The sequence below is a fragment of the Aotus nancymaae genome, unplaced genomic scaffold (assembly GCF_030222135.1).
Source record: "Aotus nancymaae isolate 86718 unplaced genomic scaffold, 86718_ANA_hifiasm-v0.15.2.pri h1tg000030l, whole genome shotgun sequence".
NCBI lineage: Eukaryota > Metazoa > Chordata > Mammalia > Primates > Aotidae > Aotus > Aotus nancymaae.
In genome coordinates this window covers 23045901-23070037 of record NW_026988443.1, presented here as the reverse complement: position 1 = coordinate 23070037, position 24137 = coordinate 23045901, and the positions used below count along the sequence as shown (strand labels likewise).

At 45.8% G+C, this 24137-nt stretch overlaps 1 protein-coding gene and 1 non-coding gene across 3 annotated transcripts in view; one reads left to right on the top strand and one right to left on the bottom strand.

The window, feature by feature from the left end:
- PRMT7 (protein arginine methyltransferase 7) overlaps positions 1-24137 on the bottom strand; it is a 49769-nt gene that overhangs the window by 14520 nt on the left and 11112 nt on the right. For both annotated transcript variants that reach the window (XM_064383218.1, XM_021672536.2), the window contains exons 4-9: positions 20692-20841; positions 17940-18048; positions 7821-7933; positions 5814-6055; positions 5408-5588; positions 312-439 (exon numbers count right to left, since the gene is read on the bottom strand). In XM_064383218.1, coding sequence (XP_064239288.1) covers positions 312-439; positions 5408-5588; positions 5814-6055; positions 7821-7933; positions 17940-18048; positions 20692-20841 — 923 coding nt within the window. The remainder of the gene's footprint in view (positions 1-311; positions 440-5407; positions 5589-5813; positions 6056-7820; positions 7934-17939; positions 18049-20691; positions 20842-24137) is intronic.
- Positions 17523-17659, top strand: LOC135277341 (U4 spliceosomal RNA). The gene has a single exon (XR_010344955.1). It is a non-coding gene; the product is annotated as a U4 spliceosomal RNA (small nuclear RNA).

Below are 24137 nucleotides of genomic sequence, written 5' to 3'. Positions count from 1 at the left end.
CGTGGGCAGTGAGCACCTCCACAGGCCTCTAGAGGGCATGAATCTGGACACCGGTCTCCAGTAGGCATCAGAGGTTAGAGCACCCACTAATTCCAGGCTTTTCATATGCATCTGCCCTAAACAGATTCCAACAACCTCTCCTGAGTACACACGAATGGGCACTGACACATCTGGTCACAAATCTTTGTTCTTATTTTATTCTGTCCAGACACAAATCAACCCACTGGCGCCTCCAGAGGGTCTGTAAATGGGGAATTTACATACACGCAGTCTCAGAGGCTTATCCTCCACCCCCACGAGGCTCACCATACCTGGTCCTCTGCAGGCTGTACCATATGCAGTAGTCATCATGGTGGGCTACCAGGCAGCACGCTGAGCCCTGCACCACAGGCTCCTCTTGTGGCAGGAAGTATACACACTGCATCCAGTGGTCCCGCCACTGAAACGGGGAACAGAGTCAGCTGTCAACAAGCTGCTGTATGAGCAATGCTTCAAATCCAGGAACCAAATGCCAGAACTACCAGTTTTCAGGAAGTCCAAAATGTAGACTGCAGCTGGCTATTGTGGCCAAGGAGATAAAGAAACAAACTCTAAAATCAGAGGCTAGTGGCCCAAAAGCCTGTGGGAACCCTGCTGCCTTTAGGAAGACACAATGTTGCTAAGGGCAGCGATCTGCCACAGTGGCTCAGGGGAGGGGACAAGTGCAGGCTCCAGTCCCCACCCCATCAGAGTAGCACCAAAGCTCTCTCTTCAACACATACGGCTGTGCTGAATGTTTCATTTGAAGGCAAAATACAATGGTTTAAACCTAGTGGTTTGGAGGGAACCTTTTCAGAATAGTCCCATGGCACGCATTCCAAAGGCTTTAACATACTTGGAGTTTACAAAACAGTCAAACGCAATGCACTAAACCTAACTGGATCATAGATTGAGGAAACAAAAGCTATCAAGGACTTTTGGAGACAAATTTTATTTTGAACCATATGTTAGATGATAGTATGGAACCACTGTTTTTCTTAGGTGTAATCATGTGTTTCATTTATGTTGCAGACTGTTTTCATTATTGAGAGTTAAGTGTTGAGGTATTTAAAAATAAAGTGTCAGGTCAGGTGTGCTGGCTCACACCTATAATCCAGCACATTGGGAGGCTGAGGCAGGCGGATCATCTGAGGTCGGGAGTTCAAGACCAGCCTGACCAACATGGAGACACCCCGTCTCTACTAAAAATACAAAAAATTAGCCAGGCATGGTGGCACATGCCTGTAATCCCAGCTACTTGGGAGGTTGAGACAAGAGAATCGCTTGAACCTGGGAGGTAGAGGTTGCGGTGAGCCGAGATCGCGCCATTGCACTCCAGTCTAGGCAACAAAAGCAAAATATCGTCTCAAAAAAAAAAAAAGGAAAGTGTCAGATGTCTGCAACTTACTTTAAATGATTTAGCAAAAAACCGCACACATGCGGGTGTGTTTGTAGAGACAGACATGCAGGGATGCAGGGAGAGAGGCAGGAAGACAAAGACAAAGCAGGTGTGGCAAATGTTAACAACCGGTTGGTCAATTTAAATAAAGGGACCATCAGTGTTCATTTTCACTTATTCTATGGATTGATAATTTTTCAAAATAAAAAGTTGGGAAAATACAAAAAGGTTTTAACTTACTCTTTGAATTAAATTGAAGTATTTAAATAACTAAATGTTCTCAATTGTGAAACATGGTTGACAATGATCCAGAGTCAACTTTTAATAAGCTGTGCTAATCCTTACTACAAACCCCACGTACGGATTCTATCCTAAGAAAACCCAAACAAAAAAACAAAGAAAAGAGTTATATTCACATAAAAATGCAAATCACAGAATTATTTATATCAGCAAAAACTGGAACCCACCCAACTGGCCAGCGCTCAGAACAGGATATAAACCCTCGTGCAGAATACAGGCAGACATCTGAAACACTGCTGATGAAGGCTACAGGGACCCGAACAGAGATGAGCACTGACAACACTCGTGCGTTTGGAAAAAGACCAAAGAAACGGAGTTATTTTGGGTGGGAGGGAGGACCATGAGTGATTTTTTTTGTTTTATATAATGAGGTTTATTTCTCTCATGATTGTTAAGCTTATTTTTGAAAAAGGAAGAAATGTCCTAAAAAGTAGATGCCAGCTGGATGCAGTGGCTCATGCCTGTAATCCCAACCATTTGGGAGGCCAAGGCTGGTGAATCGCTTGAGGCCAGGAGTACGAGACCAGCCTGGGTAACACAGCAGCGACGCCCATCTCTACAAAAAACACAAAATTAGCCAGGCATGGTGGCACATGCCTATAGTCCCAGCTACTCAGGAGGCTGAGGCAGAAGGGTCTCTGTACCCTGGAGTTCACAGCTGCAGTGAGCTAAGAGGTGCCACTGCACTCCAGACTAAGCAATAGAGCAAGCACCTGATTCTAACAAACAAAAACAGGAGATGCCTAGCTCAACTCTGATGAGACGACTGCCTGCTCATTCTGTCACCTTCAGGAACTAAGAAAAACTTGGCCCTGTGGGATTCCAAGAGCACAGGTAAGGAATGTGCCCACCCACCTGGTCTTGAATTTAACAAAAAGGCAGGAGAATGACACTCCCACACACTTAAGATGCCTACTTGAAGTAAAAACTAGAAAATAAAAATCTGACCAGATATGTTCTAGAAAAAATAAACAGTAACAGGAATGATAAAGCAGGTTCTTTTAAATCTGTTATTCATTCCCACACTGTGCAAATGTATCTGGAGTAGACCAGAGAAGCTGGAGAAGCCTTTCCCGACCCCTCCGAGGCTATCATCGTGTCCTTCACATGCTCCCACCACAGGACCTCCTGGGTCCTAACAATGAAGAGCTGGTGACAGAACCCACTGTGCCACGATGGGGCAGGCTAAATAGATTTAGAATCAAAGCAGTTTCACAAATTTATGAGGGAGACTCATTAGCAGATTTCAAATTTCTAATCCAAAAGTCAGCGCTGGTAGAGAAAGGACACAAGACCTACAGTCAGGAGACCTAGGGCAGGACCCACTCCACTGCTCCTGGACACAGGCCCTGCTCCAATCCCTGGAGCCTGCTGAATCCCGGGTTGGCTATGGTTGTGGTTACCCAGTTTGTCTACTAAGAGGATTCAAGAAGAAAAATATACATAGTAGTGCTCTGAAGATATGCAAATTAAAAGTACTTTTTTTTTTGAGATGGAGTTTCACTCTTGTTGCCCAGGCTGGAGTACAATGGCACGGTCTGGGCTCACTGCAATCTTCCCCTCCCAGGTACAAGTGATTCTCCTGCCTCAGCCTCCCAAGTAGCTGGGATTACAGGTACCCGCCAGCATACCTGGCTAATTTTTTGTATTTTCAGTAGAGACAGGGTTTCACTATGTTGGCTAGGCTGGTCTCGAACTTAGCCTGGACCAGGCGTGGTGGCTGACCCCTGTAATCCCAGCACTTTGGGAGGCCAAGGCATGAGTGTAACCTGAGGTCAGGAGTTCAAGATCAGCCTGACCAACATGGAGAAACCCCGTCTCTACTAAAACTACAAAAATTAGCCGGGTGTGATGGCACATGTCCGTAATCCCAGCTACTCAGGAGGTTGAGGCAGGAGAATCGCTTGAATCTGGGAGGTGGAAGTTGTGGTGAGCTGAGATCATGCCATTGCACTCCAGCCTGTGCAACAAGAGCTAAACTCCATCTCAAAAAAACAAAACAAAACAAACAAACAAAAACCCTAGCCTGTGAACTTTCAGAGAGACTGATTTGAGTAATAACTGTCTTTCTTGCAATGCCATGGTCTCAGCGAATTGGTTTTGTCTGGACAGTGGGCAATTACCCAACAGGCAATTATGAAACACCTTTCCCACTTTCTTCTCCTTTAAGTGTGAGAGTAAGGGAGGGTGGATGGGAGTGTAAATAACACAAACATATGAGAGAAAATTCAAAAGATATACAAGAAAGTGTACTGAGAAATAAGTTTCCTTTCCACCCCTAACCTCTAGCCCCCATTCCCGGATGCAGTCAGTTTTACTAATTTCTGGGAATTCTTCCAAAGACATCCTTACATGTATACCACACAAGACTATCCACTCATAAACATATATATTCCTTTTTTTCTTTTGAGATGGAGTCTCACTCTGTCACCAGACTGGAGTGTAGTGGTGCAATATTGGCTCACTGCAACCTCTGACTCCTGGGTTCAAGTCATTCTCCTGCCTCAGCCTCCCGAGTAGCTAATTTTGGTGTTTTTAGTAGAGACGGGATTTCACCATGTTGGCCAGGATGGTCTCAATCTCTTAACCTCGTGATCCGCCCTCCTCGGCCTCCCAAAGTGCTGGGATTACAGGCGTGAGCCACCATGCCTGGCTATTCCTATTTTTATTAATACCAGTGCTGGCACACTACACACCATTCTGCACCTTTATTTTTGTTTCAGGTAATAATCCACCCTGAAGCTTGTCCCATATCAGTGCAAACAGCTACCTCACCCACTGAAAGGATAAAGGACTTGATCCCTACTAGTAGCCTTTAGGTTGGCCTTTTTCTACTAAATCAGGGCTGCACACATTCATTCCACACAGACTCAAATCCAGCCTCAGCCCCACGTCTGGCAGCAGCATTGCTTTCTATCTGAGACGTTCTGACAACTCACTTTCCTGCTCTTTCCCTGAGCTTTACCAACAGTGTGCTTGCAAACTGTTTAAACTTTATTCACTAATAGGTGAAAATGATTATCTCCTCGCAGTTTAAAGTTGCATTTCTCTCTTTTTTCTTTTTAGAGACAGGGTCTAACCCTATTGCCCAGGCTGAAGTGCAGTGGTGTAATCATGACTCACTGCAGCCTCGACCTCCTGGGTTTAAGCAATTTTCCTGCCTCAGCCTCCTGAGAGGATGGGACTACAGGTGCTATGCACAGCTAATACTGCATTTCTCTTCTCGTGAGGAAGAGTGGGCAACTATCCCCTATCATCTGTCTTTTCTGTCTTACATGACCTCTGCCTACTTTCTATCGGGGCAGAGAAGGGAGATACTGAGGCCACAGAAGGTGAAACTGTAATTCTCTATTCCAAGCTGATGGGAGCTCCCTGGGATAACTCAGGGGATGAGGGGTGGTATCTAAGGGTGGCTGCATCATGATCAAGGGGAGAGGAAAGCTAACTTGCCAAAGCTTCTCTGTTGTTCACTGTGTCCACAGCTGCTGACCATGAGCTCACCCTGGGAGGGCTACCTTACTATAGCTAGCCTTTGCTTGCTTTTTAAAAACTCTTCTTTGCCTTTGATTCTGACACAGCCCTCCTGTTTCTAAATTCTCCTGGGTCTAAGATCCAACTGCTATTTTCCCATGAACAGCACTGGACAAGTTCCCTGACTGACAGAGCACATGCTCAGCTCCTACCTCTTACCTGCATCTCTTCTGGGTCTGAGTGTGCCCAGAAGGGGGCCATGGTGCACTTGATCTTCCCCTCAGGGTCCATTTCAATGTCCCACCACGAGAGAACCACCTGAGCTCGGCCAGATGCCAGAGGTTCAAACTGCCTGCTATGGCAAGCTGCTGAGCTACTGACTTGCTTGCTGAAGTCCACACTGAGGAATAATATTCAAGAATGTAAGCAGAGTTTAACCTCACACACTTCATTTTTTAAGCTTTTACAGTGACTTCACTGGCAATGACATTTGTCTGCAAAGGACTCTTGCCTTCTGAGGCAGGTCACACCAGCTAGGTTTTCTTCCCACTCAAAAAGAACCTCCAAAGGCCCAACTTCCATCAAATGTCTCAAAGCGCCATCACCTATGGGGGCTCCTCGGTACCTGAACATGGGCAGCACATCACTGAGGACTGTGAATTCGGCTGGTGACACCTGGTTCAGCTGAATATCACATACAGAGGGTGCTCCAGGGCACCTCTCCAGGTCCACAGGAGGGACAATGATCTGCTCTCCGAGGCTGGTCTGCACACGGATGGGAAACAGTTTGTTCCATGACCACATCCTCCTGGACTCCACCAGCTGTGCATAGACGGTGGCTCTGTGGGGCACGGCCTCACAGTTTTCCTAAGTTTATATTAAAAAACAAAACCAAACAAAAATCAGGTGCTTAGACCCACAATAATTCCCAGTGATCAAAAGATGTTTATTTTTCAATATTAGGTTGATTCAGTAATGCCCAACACCTTCTATCATTAGAAGAGTGAGCTGTTTTCAGTCCTACGCCCTTGGAAAAGGGAAAAAAAAAGGTATGAGATTTCAAAAAGAATACACACTGTGCCTAACGACTTATGTCAGCTAAGTTCCTGGCTACCTGGCACTCTCAAATGCTTCAAGTCCTGCTGCTGGGCGGTGATCCTGGCTCTGGGCTGAGTGTCCCTTCAGTGCCGCTCTTGCTTGGCACCAGAACGAGAGCCTCCTTGTGGCAAAGCCCCATGGACCACGGTGCCCCCTCAGCTGCCCAGCCCTCTGGCACCACTGGGCACCGCTGCACACTCAGCCCCCACAGCTGTGGCTCTGGCTCCTTGTCCAGCTTTCCTCCTACCTCAAGTATTTGCTACATGTCCTCCATGCGCCAGGCACTAGGGACCAGCAGTGAAGAGCACACTCACAGCTGTGACCTACGTGGCTTTCGGCACCACTGGCCTCTTGGGCCAAACAATTCTCTGTGGTGGGGGTTGCTCCAGGCATGGTAAAAGGTTAGTAGCATCCCTGGCCTCCCCGTGAAGTGTCTCCCAACCTTGTTCTGGTAGAGAAGCAACGCTCTAACTGGACTTGCTCCCGCCTCCTTGACCAGGCTGTGCTTCCTCTGCCCGGCCTCACAAGGGGGCTCCCTGGTCTGGACCACCTTTCTTCCCCCTCCACACTTTCCAGAGTGACCTCAACCATGCCCTCTTCATTGACTAAACCCAAGCACCTCTGGGCCTCTTGGGCCTCTCTACTTGGCTGATCTTCAGAGAGCTCAAACTCCGTGTCTAAATCAGATGAATCGCCCTCACCGCTCCCCAACCTTCCCAGGGATGCCCCTCCTCTTGTGCTCCCAGTCCACAGGAAGCACCAACATCCAATCCGGGTGCCCAAACCCTGGCATCATCCTCGATACCTCTACACCTAAGGGACCACCAACTCCTGGGACCACCTCTCAGGCCCATGTCTAAAGCCGTGGCTGAGGTCCACTGCACCTCAGCGTCTGGACAACTCCACAACCTTTTAACCCACCCACAACCTCCAGTCCTACATCCCAAATGCCTTCCACATGCCTGCCTGCATAAATCTGCCATCAATCCTCTGCTTCAAACCCTGCTGTGATGCCACCCCATCTAAATGACAGCTACCCACTGGGCATAGCCCCCAGGGCCCCCTCCATCTAGTCCCTGCCCAGCTCTCTAGCCTTAGTAGCTAAGCCCACCTCTCCTGCCTCCCACACAGCACAAAATCCAAAGCACCTGCAGGCTCCAGAGCCACTGCACCAATTCGGTTTCATGTCTAGCACATGCTGCTCTCCTCTACCAGAAATATTCCATCTGCCAGGCCAACACCTGATCACTTTTCAAGACTGACAGCTCAAGCATCACCTTCCTGAGAATATTTGCTGAACTGAACTGAATTTGAAAACAGTTTCTTGCTTTTCAACTCTAACCTATTAAGACTTGGCATTTAAGGGACATGAAAGTCACAAGTGAAGAGAACCAGAGCCCCCCAGGAATGGAGGGGTGTGCCAGGTACGAGAGGTGCTGAGGGCTTAAGCTGTGTGGAGTACGGTGCATGAGTGAGTGCATGTGTGAGCTGGCTGAGAGCACAGACATGCCCGAGGGAGCCCTCTGTGCACTACCTCAACGAGATGCCTGTGTGCGTGCTCATAGGAGGGCAGCGCTCCCTCCCCGATCAGCTCTGTGTCAAATAACTCTGTGACCAGGATGTTGGCACGGCATGGCATGTCACCCTCTGAAAAACATAAGAAAACAGAGTTAGATGTAAGCAACAGACTAGGAAAAATATTTACAGCAAATATGGGAAAGGTAAGTTGTTAAGAGGCCATCACACTAAAAGCACATATACATGCTGAGGTATTCAGAAGTGTCAGGATGTCTGTGACTGACTTGCCAATGGTTCAGGAAAACAAAAATCCATATGTAAATGTATGCCAAAACGCTAACTGCTAAATCTAGGGTAAGGGAGTAAGAGTGTTTACTGTACCACTCTTCCAACTTTTCCATATGTTTAATATTGGGAAGGAGTCCTGGAAAAAATGATAAGAAAACTATAAATACCCAATGGATTGCTTGAGCTCAGGAGTTTGAGATCAGCCTGGGCAACGTGACGAAACCCCACTTCTACAAAAAATACAAAAATCAGCTAGGCGTGGTGGCTCATGCCTATAATCCCAGCACTTTAGGAGGTCAAGGCAGGAGGATCACTTGAGGCCAGGAGTTCAAGACCAGCCTGGCCATCATGGCAAAACCCCATCTCTACCCAAAACACAAAAATTAGACAGGTGGGGTGGTACACACCTGTAATCCCAGCTACCCAGGAGGCTGAGGAATGAGAAACACTTGAACCTGGGAAGCAGAAGTGCAGTGAGCCAAGATTACACCACTATACTCCAGCCTGGGTGACACAGCGAGACTCTCGTCTCCAAAAAAAAAAATTAGCTAGGCATGGAGGTATGCACTTGTAGTCCCAGCTACTTGGGGGGCTGAGGTAGGAGGATCACTTGTGCTTGGAAGATCAAGGCTGCAGTGAGCCAAGATGGTGCCAATGCACTCCATTGTGGGCAACAGAGTGAGACTCTGTCTCAAAACAAAAACAAAAAACTATACACACCCAAAAAGAAATCAGGTAAAAATATAAACACACAATTCAAAACAGAAATCAAACATGGAAATCTTTTTATCTGTATTAGCAATTAGAGAGATCTAAATGAACAATTAAACTATTAACCACTAAATTAGAAAAATTATTTGAAAACCAAAAACCAAATGCTGGTACTTCAAATACTTCTAGGTTGCAGGGAGAGGGAGGGAAAGCCAAAGCAAGAGAGCAAGGTTCTGTGGTGATCTTCCGGCTACCGTGAGCTCGGCTTGAGCAGCCAAAATTGAGATCCATGACTTAGAATCCCCGTATCACTATGGTAAATCCCCTTAATGAAGTTAGCTCCTTGTCACCAAATAATCTCTTAAATAACAGTTGTTTTAGGACAGTGGGATTTTAGAAGAGAGTAGGATGTGGGAGGGGTCTTCTGTTAAATGTTTTTTTAAGCCTCAGTAACGTACCGCTATGTCTACAATTATAATTTTTTAATGAGACAAGAGCCAATATAGATTTTGGAAGGGGCTATTCATCATGGAGAATTAACTGTAAACACTTTTAATGCCTCATGAATTGAATCTGACAAAGCCCACTCATCTCTCCTACACAGAACACAAGTCTCAGATGATGCAAGAAAAAGAGAAGCATGAAAGCAGCTGACAGGGGCCAGGCACAGTGGCTCACGCCTGTAATCCCAGCACTTTGGGAGGCTGCGACAGGTGGATCACCTGAGGTCAGGAGTTGGAGACCAGCCTGGCCAACATGGTGAAACCCCATCTCTACTAAAAATACAAAAATTAGCCGGGCGTGGTAACAGGTGCCTGTAATCACCAGCTACTCAGGAGACAGAGGCAGGAGAATCACTTGAATCTGGGACGGGGAGGTTGCAATGAGCCGAGATCTTGCCATTGCATTCCATTCTGGACCACAGGACAAGACTGTCTCAAAAAAAAAAAAAAAACGCATTTGACAAAAGGGTACAACAGAGACGACATGAACCTCAAGGCCAGAGCCTGGCCTGGATCTCACTTCCTATTCCTGAGCCCTCAGTTCTGACCATCAGTTGCCTCATCAGTTAAACAGGTAAATAAGCTGTCTCACTTGGTGGTGGTGGAATGATGGGGAAAAAAAAAAAAAAGCACACCTCCTATGAACCTCACCTGTGCTCCACAAGAGCATCACGTGGAGGAGCTTAAGAAGAAACTCCTGTCTTCTGCCACAGAGACCACCCTCCCGAGTGGCCCTGCCCATCCAACCTCTCTGATGTCATGTCAAACTCCAACTGGAACACACTGTCCGAGACTCATCCCACCCACCCCACCCCACCCCACTGCTCTTCCCTTCAGGGTTTCTGCCTCAGAATGAGTCACATAGTCACATAGTCCAGGAACCTGGGCATCATTTACTAGCTCCAGACAACAGGGCCTCGACTGCCTGTCCACTACTGTACCCCAGTGCCCCAACAAGGTGCCCCTTAACAGTCAACACACACTAGATAAATTCTTGATTTCTGTCATCCTACAAGCCACTGATCACCTACTCTACCAATGCTATCTCCTTATTAATGTTTAAACCAATTATATAACTTAAAATGATTTCTAGTCCAAATTGCTTCATTAAAATAAAAATCAAGAGCCAGTGACTCATACCTACAATTCTAGCACTTTGAGAGGCCAAGGTGGGCAGATCACTTGAGGCCAGGAGTTCCATACCAGCCTGGCCAACGTGGCAAAACCCCATCTCTACTAAAAATAAAAACATTAGTCAGGTGCAATGGCACGCGCCTGGAGTCCCAGCTACTCAGGAGGCCAAGGCATGAGAATCACTTGAACCCGGGAGGGAGAGGTTGTAGTGAACCGAGACTGCCCCACCACACTCCATCTTGAGTGATACAGGGAGATTCTGTCTCAAAAAATTATGAAAATAAAATAAACACAAATCAAGCTTTACGGTCCAGTGCATTTTAACATTTTAACAAGTACTTCTTGAGGGCCTGGTATTTTGAGTGTGAGTGCTAATGTATAAGGGCCTAGGTGGGAGAGTCTGAAGTCGGTAGCCACGCCAGGTGGTTCCTAAGTCCTTGCCATGGACTTAGAACATGGATGATGAACACATGCTGCTCCCTAGATTGACTCTCCACAAGCCTCAGCATGTAATCCAGCTCTAGGGAACAGGCAACCAACTTCAGATGCCACTTTTAAAAAGTGCTGAGAACAAAACCTTGGAAAGCACACATTTGGAGCAGAAAGAAAGCAACACAGGAGAACCAACATTAAGAGATGTCACTAAAGTCCGGGGAGAGAGTTTTGAGAAGGAAGGAATGGCAGAAGTACCAAAGCCACAGTGGTTAGAGAGGAAAGATCACCTAACTTGGCAATGAGGAAGCCACTTGTCAGGCTGCAGGATCGGAAACAAAGTCAAATTTACAAGGGATCATGGATCAAGACTTGACAATCTACTCACTTAACAAAAATTACTGAACTCCTTTACATAGCAGGCCCTGAGCAAATAACAGAATGGAACAGTTAATACAACCCACACAATGCACGACCTCAGGATGCCTCAGCTGGGTGGAGATACAGATATTAAAAAATAACTACATAACGATTTAATGATGGCAGTGATGAGGTCTATGAAGCAAAAGTATTAAGAAATCAGCCATGGTCAGGCATGGTGGCTGATGCCTATAATCCCAGCTTTTTGGGAGGCCAAGGCAGGTGGATCACCTGAGGTCGGGAGTTCAAGACCAGCCTGACCAACATGGAGAAACCCCTTCTCTACTAAAAATACAAAAAAATTAGCCGGGTGTGGTAGCATGCCTGTAATCCCAGCTACTCCGGAGGTTGAGGCAGGAGAATCGCTTGAACCCAGGAGGCAGAGGTTGTGGTTAGCTAAGATTGCACCATCATACTCCAGCCTGGGCAACAAGAGTGAAATTCTGTCTCAAAAAACAGCAAAAAAAATAAATTGGCCAGACATGGTGGTTCACTCCTGTAAGCCCAGCACTTTGGGAAGCTGAGGCAGGTGGATCACGAGATCAGGAGTTCAAATCAGCCTGGCCAACATGGTGAAACCCCATCTCTACTGAAAATACAAAAATTAGCCAGGTGGTAGTGCATGCCTGTAATATCAGCTGAAGGATCACTTGAATCCAGGAGGTGCAGGTTGCAGTGAGCAACCTTCCACTGCACCCCAGCCTGGGCGACAGAGCCACTCCATCTCAAAAAGAAAAAAAGAAATCATATGAGAGGCTTGGCCTAGGCCAAGGTGCATGTGAACAATGCTGCCTGGAGGCAGAGTCAGAGCACTGCACAGCCAAGGCTGCCCCGCAGGTCAGTCTCCCTCCCATTGAAATGAATCAATTTTCAAGAATAAATTATCTCACCCCATGCTGTGACTCCCATCTGTAATCCCACCACTTTGGGAGGCTGAGGCAAGAGGATCGCTTGATGCCAGGCGTTCAAGACCAGGCTGGGCAACAAAGCAAAACTTAGTTTCTAATAAAAATTTTTTAAAAGCCGGGCGTGGTGGGTCACGCCTGTAACCCCAGCACTTTGGGAGGCCAAGGCGAGTGTATGACGAGGTCAGGAGTTCAAGACCAGACTGGCCAACATGGTGAAACCCTGTCTCCACTAAAAAATACAAAAATTAGCTGAGCATGGTGGCTTGTGCCTGTAATCCCAGCTACTTGGGAGGCTGAGGGTGAACTGCTTGAATCGGGACCCGGGAGGTGGAGGTTGCAGTGAGCTGAGATCGTGCGCCAGTGCACTCCAGCCTGGGCTACAGAGGGAGACTCCATCCCAAAAAAAAAAAAAAAAAAAAAAAAAAAAATTATCTGGGTGTGGTGGTGCCTGCTTGTGGTCCCAGCTAGTCAGGAGGCTGAGGTAGGAGGACCAGCTGAGCCCAGGAAGTCGAGGCCACAGTGAGCTGTGTTCGCAGTGCTGCACTCCAGCCTAGGTAATAGTGTTACTCAAGTCCCTTCTTTTGGGAAATTAGCATATGTACATGTTTTCATGGATACTTTTTCACACTTTGTCTGAGGTACATGCCAGACTGGTGAATCATCTACTTGTGTCAAAAGACATCTTATATAATGTTTTGCTCTTATGGGTATTCCATCCTCCATAGAAACTGATAATGCCCCAGAATATGTAAATCAATCTTTAATAGAATTTTTTACTCAATACATGTAACAGGTATTCCACATAACTCTCAAGGTCAGGCCATTGTAGAGCAAATGAATGTTTCCCTCCAACAGCAGCTACAGAAACAAAAAGGAGGGGACAAGAAATATCAAACCCCACAAATGCAGTTAAACCTCGCATTGCTAGCTTTGAATTTTTTGAGCTTGCCAAGGGGACGGCAATTAACAGCAGCTGAACAACATTTGATAAAGCAACCCAGGGACAAGAAGTTAGGGCAATTGATCTGGTGGCAGGATCCACTCCCAAAAAATTGGGAAAGAGGTAATGTAATAACCTGGGGGAGAAGATTTGCTTGTATTTCTGCAGGTACAAATTAACAACCAGTGTGGGTGCCATCCAGACATTTAAAGCCATACTATGAGCCAGATACCAGAAAAGAGACAAAGGACGCCCCAGTCACAGAGACGGCGAGACTAACATCAAGGTGGAGTACTGTTCCCACAAGGAGAGTATGCCAAACATCACCACCAACTTGGGGTCAAATTAAAGAAGCTTTCACAGAGAGCAGAGGAAAACCTGAAGAAAGCAGGACAGCCTGTTAATTTAATTATGATGACAGTTATCACGATTAAAGTGAGTATTTCTGGAGTTGGGATAGAAGTAAACAAAGTTTCACACATTGGACATATATTCTTTCCTTCCTTTACTGATCTCTGGCCTTAGTATTTTCTGTAATAATTTAGGAAATAAAATAACAATGTTTCGACCATTAAAACCTGAATGCAGATAATGTAAGGAATGGTCCCCTAAGTTAAATACATTAATCTGGAGACATTGTGTTGTGATAGAGGCTGAGGTGCTGCGTAACAATTCCTATGAAATTATTATTGATTATTGCTCTGACTGCACCTGTCAGTCCTCTTGTAGTAACAAAGAATTCAGATGGCAGATAAAGAACTACAATTATTTAGAATGTATACATACTGAGATCAACAAATCTATTGTCTGGAGAGATGGGGGATTAATAGACCCACAACCAAAAATAGTATGGACGATGATAAGAGCTGAATAAAAAGAACTCTGAATAAAACCTACGGCCCTAAAACCAACAAAAGTCTGGGAAGGAAAATATAATAGAGAATCAGTCCCTAATTCTTATTAATTAGAAGCTTATAAGAAATAAAAGCTGTTTAGATTCAGAGCTGCGTTAAACCCCTCCTATCTTGTGATGATGAGAGAGTTACAAATTGACTTTATTAACTTTAAAGGTGTAATGAGACTGAACATGATTGGGAGAGAATAAAACATCACCTGGAAAGGCCTTAGACAGCAATTGAGGAGGGGCCCAGAAGAACCTCAAAGCCCCTTTTCAGCAGGAAGCAGTTACAGAAGAATGACCTCCGCCCTGTTCCCCAACAGATTTCTGGGTCCCAACTCCTTAAAGAAGACATGTAAGAGTAGACAGTTAGGCCCTGAGGTGCTTGAGGGAGCTGCAGGTGGACTGGCAGCCCTAAATTTGGATGAAAGCACTTGGAGGATCTATGATTGCTGTTGTGATTATGTTATTAATCTGTTTTGTTTCTCTTTGTGTAGTTCGCAGGTGCGGATCCACAATCCTCCAAGAAATGGTTCACCAAGATAGAGCTGTACTTGCTTACCTAGCTTTGTTGAAACAAAGAAGGGGGAAGATGTCGAGAAACATTAAGTTTACCCTTCCCCCGTGGCTCCCTTGTGGAGAATACTTTTTAGTTTGTAATTACTGGTAAGCTAGTAACAGCTACTTACTTGGAATATTTTTGAGTTATGAGTGAATATAGAACACCTGTTTATTAATAATGGTCACCTGTTAAGAGAGAATATGTGGATCAGAATCTGTTTGGGGCCTTCAGCCTGGAAAGTTGTCAGCCCCTGAGACTCTCAGCTCGGTAGGCTGCTGGCCCCCCCGGATAGACCCACTTTGGTGTTCTATCTGGGTGTCTGCCTCTCACTGCCTTCAGCATTGCCCGGGTAGAGGTCTCCCGACTGAGCTGGTACTCAGTACAACAAAGAGAGACTGTCTCAAAAAAATATAATCTCCACTCTGGCCATAGTGGAGTAAATGGGATCAGACTTACCCTCTCGCTATTATCAACTAGAAAACTGCGTAACATGTACCAAAAAAGTATTTTCAGATGTTGAGCAAGAGGCAACACAGTTTGCTCCCTAAAAAGGGAGACAAACCAAGTGACACTTACCCTGCTCTGGCTGTCAGCCAGGTCAGCCAGGAGACCCTTTCCAGACCACAGCATGGGGTAAGAGGTTATGCAGAACATGGCAGTCTTGCTGAGTTAAACAGACAGGAAACGAGTTCAGGGAAGGAGAAGCAGCTGGAACTTGCCAGGCAGACAATCAGAGAGGAAGTTACGAAGAAAAAAGCCTTCAGAACGCTGAACAGGGTTCCTCTAGGGTCTGTGTTAACACATTCACATACACAGAGCTAAGACTCTGTAATGCTGAGCAAAGGGTGACCATGAGCTATAACAACCTCCAGAGCTCTTGGAGGCCTGGGAAACGTTCTGATCAGCCAGATGGGAGGATCACTGCTGAGCACCTAGAGCTCAAAGCAGAGACCCCAGAAAGGTCGCAGTAATTGGCTAAATAGCCTTATAGCAGTGGTTCTCAACAGGTGGCAATTTTACACACCCAAGCCCAAGGATGATGTGGCAGTCTGGAGACATTTTTGGTTGGCAAGAATGATGGCAGGGAAGGGAGTACTACTGACATCCACTGGGAGGAGGCCAGGGACTCTGCTAAACATCCCACAATGCAAAGGACAGCATCCACAACAAAGAATTATCAAAATGTCACACAGAGAATGCCAAAATGTCACAGCACTACTGTTGAGAAGCCCTGACTTAAAGCTACTCTAACCCTGCCCCAAAGAAAGCTTAAACAAGCCCTGAAAGGATCAATCTGAATTGCAAGTAACCCAATTGCATGTCAACGTCTAAAAAGCAAAAACCACAAAATCTAGCACTCAGCAATGGGGAATTCCCAATAGCCACAGCATCTAAAGAAAAATCATTAGACACATGAAGAAGGAAAACGTGACCCAGAACAAGGATAAAAATGAGTCAAGAGAACAAACCCAGAAAAGACAAAGATGGTGGGAACAGAAAATAAGGATGTTAAAAAAGCTAAAATAAATGCTTACAGGAAACTATGAACATAAGAAAAACAGAAGTTATGAAAAAGAATCAAGTGGAACTTTCAGAGATTAAAAAAAAAATACAATATAAAAAATGAGGCCAGGCACAGCAGCTCACACCTGTAATCCCAGGACTTTGGGAGGCTGACATGGGAGGATCACTTAAGCCCAGGAGTTTGAGACCAGCCTAGGCAACAAACTGAAACCCCATGTCTACAAAATTTAAGTTAGCCAGGCATGGTGGCATAAGCCTGTGGTGCCAGCTACACAGGAGGCTGAGACAGGAGGACTGCTTGAGCCCAGGAGGTCAAGGCTGCAATGAGCCATGCTCACATCACCGCACTCCGGCCTGGGTGACAGGTCAAGACACTGTCTCCAAAAAAAAAAAAAAAAAGAAAGAGAGAGAGAAATGAAAAGTTTACTAGATAACACCATATTAGACACTGCAAAAGAAAAGATCAGTGAATCTAAAGACCTATCCAAGAAATCCCTGTTCATCGACAGGTGGAGGTTATAAACAAGTTACGTTTCATCTATTCAGTCGAGTGCTGCTCAGGAACACAAAAGAACCCAACCCCAAGACATGAACAGTGTGGAGGAGTCTTACCAGCATCACACTGTATAAAAGAGAACACACACAGAAGAGTCCATGCTGCTATGATTCCACTTCCTTGAAATCCTACAGAGGCAAATCTAATCTATAATGGAGAAAGCTATCAGTGGGTGCCTAGGACCAGGATATGGGGGTACTGACTAGAAAGGGTCATGAAGAATCTCTTTGGGAGTGATAGAGATGTTCTATTATCTTGATTATGATGGTGGTGGTTACAAGTGTGTTTACAGTTGTCAAAACTCATCAAATTAATGAAAATGGATATTCATTTAATGTAAACCACACTTCAATAATGTTGATTATAAGTGAAATGATTTGTGCATTTTTTTGGTATGTTTTAAAAATAAAAAAGATAGGCCAGACACGGTGGCTCATACCTGTAATCCCAGCACCTTCGGAGGCTGAGGCAGGCGGCTCACGTGATGTCAGGAGTTCGAGACCAGCCTATCCAATATAGTAAAACCCTGTCTCCACTAAAAATACAAAAATTAGCTGGGCATGGTGACACGCGTCTGTAATCCCAGCTACTCAGAAGGCTGAGGCAGGAGAATCACTTGAACCCAGGAGGTGGAGGGAGCAGTGAGCCGAGATTGCACTACGCAATGCAGCCTGGTGACACAGCGAGATTCTGTCTCAAAAAAAAGAAAATATATACATATGTGTGTGTGTGTGTCTGTATATTTTCTGGAAACCTTAAGAGACAGTACTATACAGAAAAATCGTTCATGTTGTATGCAGAGACAGAATGTCAGAACTAAATACTCTCTGCCTGATGAAACTCATTTTGCGCAGTGGCAGTACCATAGCCAATGAGGTTTATCTGAGGCGCGATTATTGCTAATTGAAACTCAGAGTTGAGACCCATAAGAATTCCAACTTGCTTTGGCTGAATTCCTTCACTTCAGAAGAAAAAGAAAGAAGAAGAAAAAAGAATTCCAACTTGCTGAAAGCAAAAGCAGGCTTTGTTTGCATCTCCACCGCTGGACCTGACTAGTTCTAGTCTACTCCTTACTGACTAGTTTTAACTAGCAGGAAAATAAACATCAAGGGAAGCCAAGTCCTTATCATCAGAGCTCCACACGGACAGTCCCCATTTCTCTGTTATGACCTGGATTTGTTCCAGGTAACTGGAATAACCCTTTACCTCTCTCACACAAGGGGAAGCAAAACTTTCAATGCAGGATGTGTACATCTCACCTGGACCTACAGTCACCGCAGTGGAATGCTTGTTGATAACCTTAATCTTATCACTAAAGCCATTTTCCTCCACAATCTTCACAGCAGCATCAGCCATAGGCTTGAAAACCTAGAAAACAGAGCCAAAACCCAAAGAAAAATGAGCAATAAATTAAACAGTAGTCTGACCTTTAAGGTGAACAAGCTATTGCTTGATTCTGGTCCTAACACATGTAACTTAAAAACTTTATTTTCCAAATGTGCATCATGAAAAAGGGCTGTGAAATTCAGTTGGGTTTAACTTGTGGTTAGGGACTCCCATTCCGTGCCAGGCACGGTGGGGCAACCAGGGATGCTGAGGCAGCTGCACTACTTAGTAAGAGCAGTAGGTGTCAGTGCCACACAAGGGGATGCCAAAGAGCCAGGAAAGGAAGTTGCCTCACGAACCTGGGAGGCATGCTGTGCCCTCCAGAGGAGAGCAAGACTGTTACGTGCCAGGTGCAGGTGTGAGCGAGCAGGTCATCCTCTGGGCTCAAAACTGTTCCAAATCCCCACTGTTGGCAGAACACAGACTACATTTTCTTATGATACAGTAGTACCTTTTGTCCGTGGGGGATACATTTTTTTTTTTTTTTTTTGAGACGGAGTTTCACTCTGTCACCCAGGCTGGAGTGCAGTGGCACAATCTTGGCTCACTGTAACTTCTGCCTCCCGGGTTCAAGCGATTTTCCTGCCTGAGCCTCCAGAGTAGCTGGAACTATAGGCGTGTGCCACCATGCCCAGCTAATTTTTTTGTATTTTTAGTAGAGACGGGGTTTCACCATGTTAGCCAGGATGGTCTCGATCTCCTGACCTCATGATCTACCCACCTCAGCCTCCCAGAGTGCTCAAGTTACAGGCGTGAGTCACCACGCCCGACCCATGGGGGATACATTTTAAGACTCTTGCCCGGGGCGGTGGCTCACATCAGTAATCCCAGCACTTTGGGAGGCTGAGACCAACAGATCACGAGGTCAAGCGATCGAGACCATCAAGGCCTACATGGTAAAACCCTGTCTCTACTAAAAATACAAAAATTATCTGGGCATCGTGGCGCCACCTGTAGTCCCAGCTGCTTGGGAAGCTGAGGCAGGAGAATCGCTTGAACTGGGGAGGCAGAGGTTGCAGTGAGCCACGATTGCGCCACTGCACTCCAGCCTGGCAACAGAACGAGACTCCGTCTCAAAAAGACTCTTGGTGGATGCTTGAAACTCAGATAATACCTACCAGCCCCTATATATACCATTTTCTTTGCTATACATACATACTGTTCCACGGTGGGCACCTCTATGCAAACCTACCCCAAGAGGCCACGGGAGCTCAGAGGTTGAGGAAAGAGACTGGCAAATCCAGCTTCTTAGAAAGACACATTTTATAGGGACTTACAAACAGAAGCTTTGTGTCGAGCAGTGAGACACTGGGCCCCCACACTGCTACGTCTCAGAGGCAGGGCTTACATACCACAGGGAATTTAACTAAGGGCAGGATTTATGGTAAGTATGTATTTATGATAACATCAAAGTTGTTCTGACCTGAGGGCAGGATTTACATCAAAGTGCATGAGAGCAGAAATTTTAGAGGCAGTCCTGAAGCTGGGGTTGGTGAGAAGTCGGCATGGAGGATTAGCATTCACAGTGGAGCTGCTTTACCCTCCAAGCTTATCTATGACCAGGTTTAATTTATAAAGTAGGCCCAGTAGGAGATTAACAACAATAATTAAAAAGAGAACAGTGATGTAATAATACTCAGAATGGCACACAATTTATAACTTATAAATAATTTCTGGAATTTTCCATTTAATTTTTTTTTTTTTTGAAAAGGGTCTCACTCTGTTGTCCAGGCTGGAGTGCGGTGATGTGACCTCGGCTCACTACAACCTCTGCCACCCGGGTTCAAGAGATTCTCCCGCCTCAGCCTCCTGAGTAGCTGGGATTACAGGTGCGTGCCACCATGCCCAGCTAATTTTTTTGTATTTTTAGTAGACACGGGGTTTCACCATGTTGGCCAGGCTGGTCTTGAACTCCTGACCTCATGATCCACTGGTCTCGGCCTCCCAAAGTGCTAGGATTATAGGCGTGAGCCACGGCACCTTGCCTGTTTTGATTTTTTTTGAGATAAAGTCTTACTCTGTCACCCTGGCTGGAGTGTAGGGGCAGGTATTTAAATACTTTCCCCTATAAAACTGAGTTCATATAGTGATTAGTTGGCTTAAACAAGGCAGAAGTAAATTTTTGCTTTCTCATGTAAAGTCCAAATCATGGCTCACTGCAGCTTTGACCTTCCAGGCTCAAGAGATTGTCCCACCTCAGCATCAAGAACAGCTGGAACACAGGCACATGCCACCATGCCCAGCTAATATTTAAAAGTTTTTCTGTGAAGATGGGATCTCACTATGTTGCCCAGGCTGGTCTCAAACTCCTGGACTCAAGCAATTCTCTTTCCTCGGCCTCCCAAAGTGCTGAGATTATAGGTGTAAGCACTGCGCCCAGCCTATACGTATTTTCTAAAGCTCCTAGTGATTCTGATGTGCAGCCCAGAATGACAGAGGAGAAAACTAGCTCCTGGAGGAAGGAACTGTGTCTGACTCATCTCTATATGCTTAGAGCCTGGCTCTGTGCTTGACACACAGTGAGCACTCCATGAATGTTTGTGAAGGAACAGATGGGGAAAGTGCAAGAGCATAGGTGACTTCCCATGCAAGATGCAGGACACACACCTGAAGGGGGTGGCTTACCTCGATAGCATAGCAGAAGTCGGCGCCTGCTGTGACTGCCATCATTGACAAGAGTCCCGTGCCAGTGCCAATGTCAAGAACCAAGGCCTTCTGTCCTCTGTCCTTCACCCTGCTCACGGCAGCCCGGATACCTTGGTAGTACTTTACATTCTAAGAAGAAAGGAAGAAATGACTGTCACTTACTACCAGTTATTCTAAGTAGAAAGGTGCTCTGTAAAGTTCTAGAGTCACAGCTGGCAGCAGTGGTGCAAGTCTGAACCCTATGGCCTTTCTGGCCCCTGGCAGAACAGCACTGGCTGAGTTAGGCAGGACTTGTGAGTCAGCCCCTTGCCCATTATTAAGTGACTGTCCCTGCTCTACACTCACTCTTCTATACTAAGTGATGCCAGAGCCCTACAAACCGTGTTCTCCTTTTTCCAGCTGTTAGGTACAGCCAAGAGGGGGACCAACAGGGCAACTGAAAGTTAGGAGGAGAGAGAAGGCTTCCTCCTTTCTGCAGGCTGCTGCTCTCATCAGGGTCCTCTCGGTAGGGGCAGTTGATTGCAGACTCCAGCTTCTCCCAGTGATCCTATAACCAGCTCCTTGGACAGCCCCACAGAGCTGCAGCTGCACAGGACCTCTTCTCAATGCTTATGGCTTCTGGAAACCCTTCATTTAGTTTCTCAGCCCTAGGCAAGGTAACTGCTCCCTGCAATCTCTACAGCTAGGTTAAAGGGTTTTCCCATTTGCTTTCTAGCCCTCCCACAGCCGGGCGACACGCGCCCTGTCTTAAAGCCCCTCTGCTGCGGTATGTAACGTGGCTTCGGTTTTCCTTTACCGACTCTAACCCAGAGAGCTTCCTTGTCTAAAAAGTATTTTCCCCTTCAGGAAATAACTTCTTTGCATCTTGAAGACTTTTAGTTCTGGTCTTTAGTAATGTAAACAGATACATCTTTCAACAGTCTCACTCAATAGCACAATGACCCTACTGTTGAAAATAGCTAAAAATGATGGAAAAAATATGTGCAAATCTTTTAAATAGACTGATGACCTGCCAAATTAGTAAGAAATATTAAGAGGCTATTAAAATTTAAGATAATTTGTTAAGTAACAGTAGACAACTAATAAGTAATTGGTATCAAAAGGGCAATATTCTCTTACCACAGTGCAAAACAAGTTAGAAATCTTAATAACAGAAATACAACTACAGAAAAAAATGTTTTGGGCTGGGCGCGGTGGCTCACACCTGTAATCCCAGCACTTTGGGAGGCCGAGGCGGGTGGATCACGAGGTTAAGAGATCGAGACCATCCTGGTCCACATGGTGAAACCCCATCTCTACTAAAAAAAATACAAAAAATTAGCTGAGCATGGTGGTGCGTGCCTGTAATCCCAGCTACTCAGGAGGCTGAGGCAGGAGAATTGCCTGAACCCAGGAGGCGGCGGTTGCGGTGAGCCGAGATCGCACCATTGCACTCCAGCCTGGGCAACAAGAGCGAAACTCCGTCTCAAAAAAAAAAAAAAAAGAAAAAAATGTTTTGAACATTGGGAAGTACACTTCTAAACTCACAGGCAAAAGACTAAACTAGATTGGAATTAGAAAATATCTAGAACTGAATATTCTTTAAAATTACCTGGCCGGGTGCAGTGACTAATGCCTGTAATCCTAGCACTTTGGGAGGCCAAGGCGGGTGGATCACGAGGTCAAGAGATCGAGACCATCCTGGTCAACATGGTGAAACTCCGTCTCTACTAAAAATACAAAAAATTAGCTGGGCATGGTGGCGCGTGCCTGTAATCCCAGCTACTCAGGAGGCTGAGGCAGGAGAATTGCCTGAACCCAGGAGGCGGAGGTTGCGGTGAGCCGAGATCGCGCCATTGCACTCTAGCCTGGGTAACAAGAGCGAAACTCCGTCACCAAAAAAAAAAAAAAAAAAAAAAATACAAAAACTTAGCCAGGCATAGTGGTGCATGCTTATAATCCCAGTTGCTCAGGAGGCTGAGACAGGAGAACAATTTTTTTAAGATTAAAAAAAAAATAAGCAGCATCCTCAATTGTAAACCAGGGATGGCACAGTCTTCACTTTAAGGATGCCATTAAATCAGTTGTCACTTTTCAATGACTCAGTTTTGAAGATACTACAGTGAAACTGGAACCCGTTTTGAAGGCATGTGGCAGTATCTATCAAGAATCATACATATGTTCATAACCCTAGACTATACCAAAGATATACGCATGGTAAATAAGCACATGAAAAGATATTTGATGGCCAGGTGCTCTGGCTTACACCTATAATCCCAGTATTTTGGGAGGTCGAGGCAGGTGGATCATTTGACCTCAGGAGTTCAAGACCAGCCTGGGCAATATAGCGAAACCCTGTCTCTACAAAAAATACAAAAACTAGCCAGGCGTGGTGGTATCCATGTAGTCCCAGCTACTGGGAAGGCTGAGGTTAGAGGATTGCTTAAGGCCAGGAAGTCAAGGCTGCAGTGGAGCTGAGATCACACTACTGCACTGGGTGACAGACCCTGTCTCAAAAAAATAAAATTAAATTATAATTAAAAATAAAAATTAAAACTACAATGAAGGCCAGGCATGGTGGCACGTGCCTGTGATCCCATCTACTTTGGAGGCTTAGGCAGGAGAACTGCTTGAACCCGGAAGGCGGAGGTTGCAGTGAGCCAAGATCTCACCACTGCACTCCAGCCTGGGTGACAGAGTGAGACTCCATCTCAAAAAAAAAAAAATTTAGTTCACAGAAGCCCAGACAATGGTTGCTGCTGAGGGAGAGGAGAGGTATTGATTAGAGGATCTGATGTTTCAGTTAGACAGGATGAGTAAGTTCTGGAGATCTACTGTACAGCATGGAGAGCTATAGTTAATAATGCACACTTAAAAATTACTAAGTGAGGCCAGGAGTGGTGGCTCATGTCTGTAATCCCAGCACTTTGGTAGGCCGAGGTGGGGAGATCACCTGAGGTCAGAAGTTCAAGACCAGCCTGACAAACATGGTGAAACACCATCTCTACCAAAAATACAAAATTAGCCAGGCGTGGTGGCGCATGCCTATAATCCCAGCAACTCAGGAGGCTGAGGCAGGAGAATCCTTTGAACCTGGGAGGCGGAGGTTGTGGTGAGCCGAGATCGAGCCACTGCACTCCAGCGTGGGCAACAAGAGCAAAACTCCGTCTCAAAAACAAACAAACAAAAAATTACTAAGTGAAGCTGAGCAACGTGGCTCACGCCTATAATCCCAGCACTTTGGGAGGCCGAGCTGGGTGGATCATGAGGTCAAGAGATCAAGACCATCCTGGCAACACAGTGAAACCTTGTCTCTGTGAAAAATACAAAAATTAGCTGAGTGTGGTGGCACGCACCTGTAGTCCCAGCTACTCCGGAGGCTGAGGCAGGAGAATTGCTTGAACCTGGGAGACAGAGGTTGCAGTGAGCTGAGATTGCACCACTGC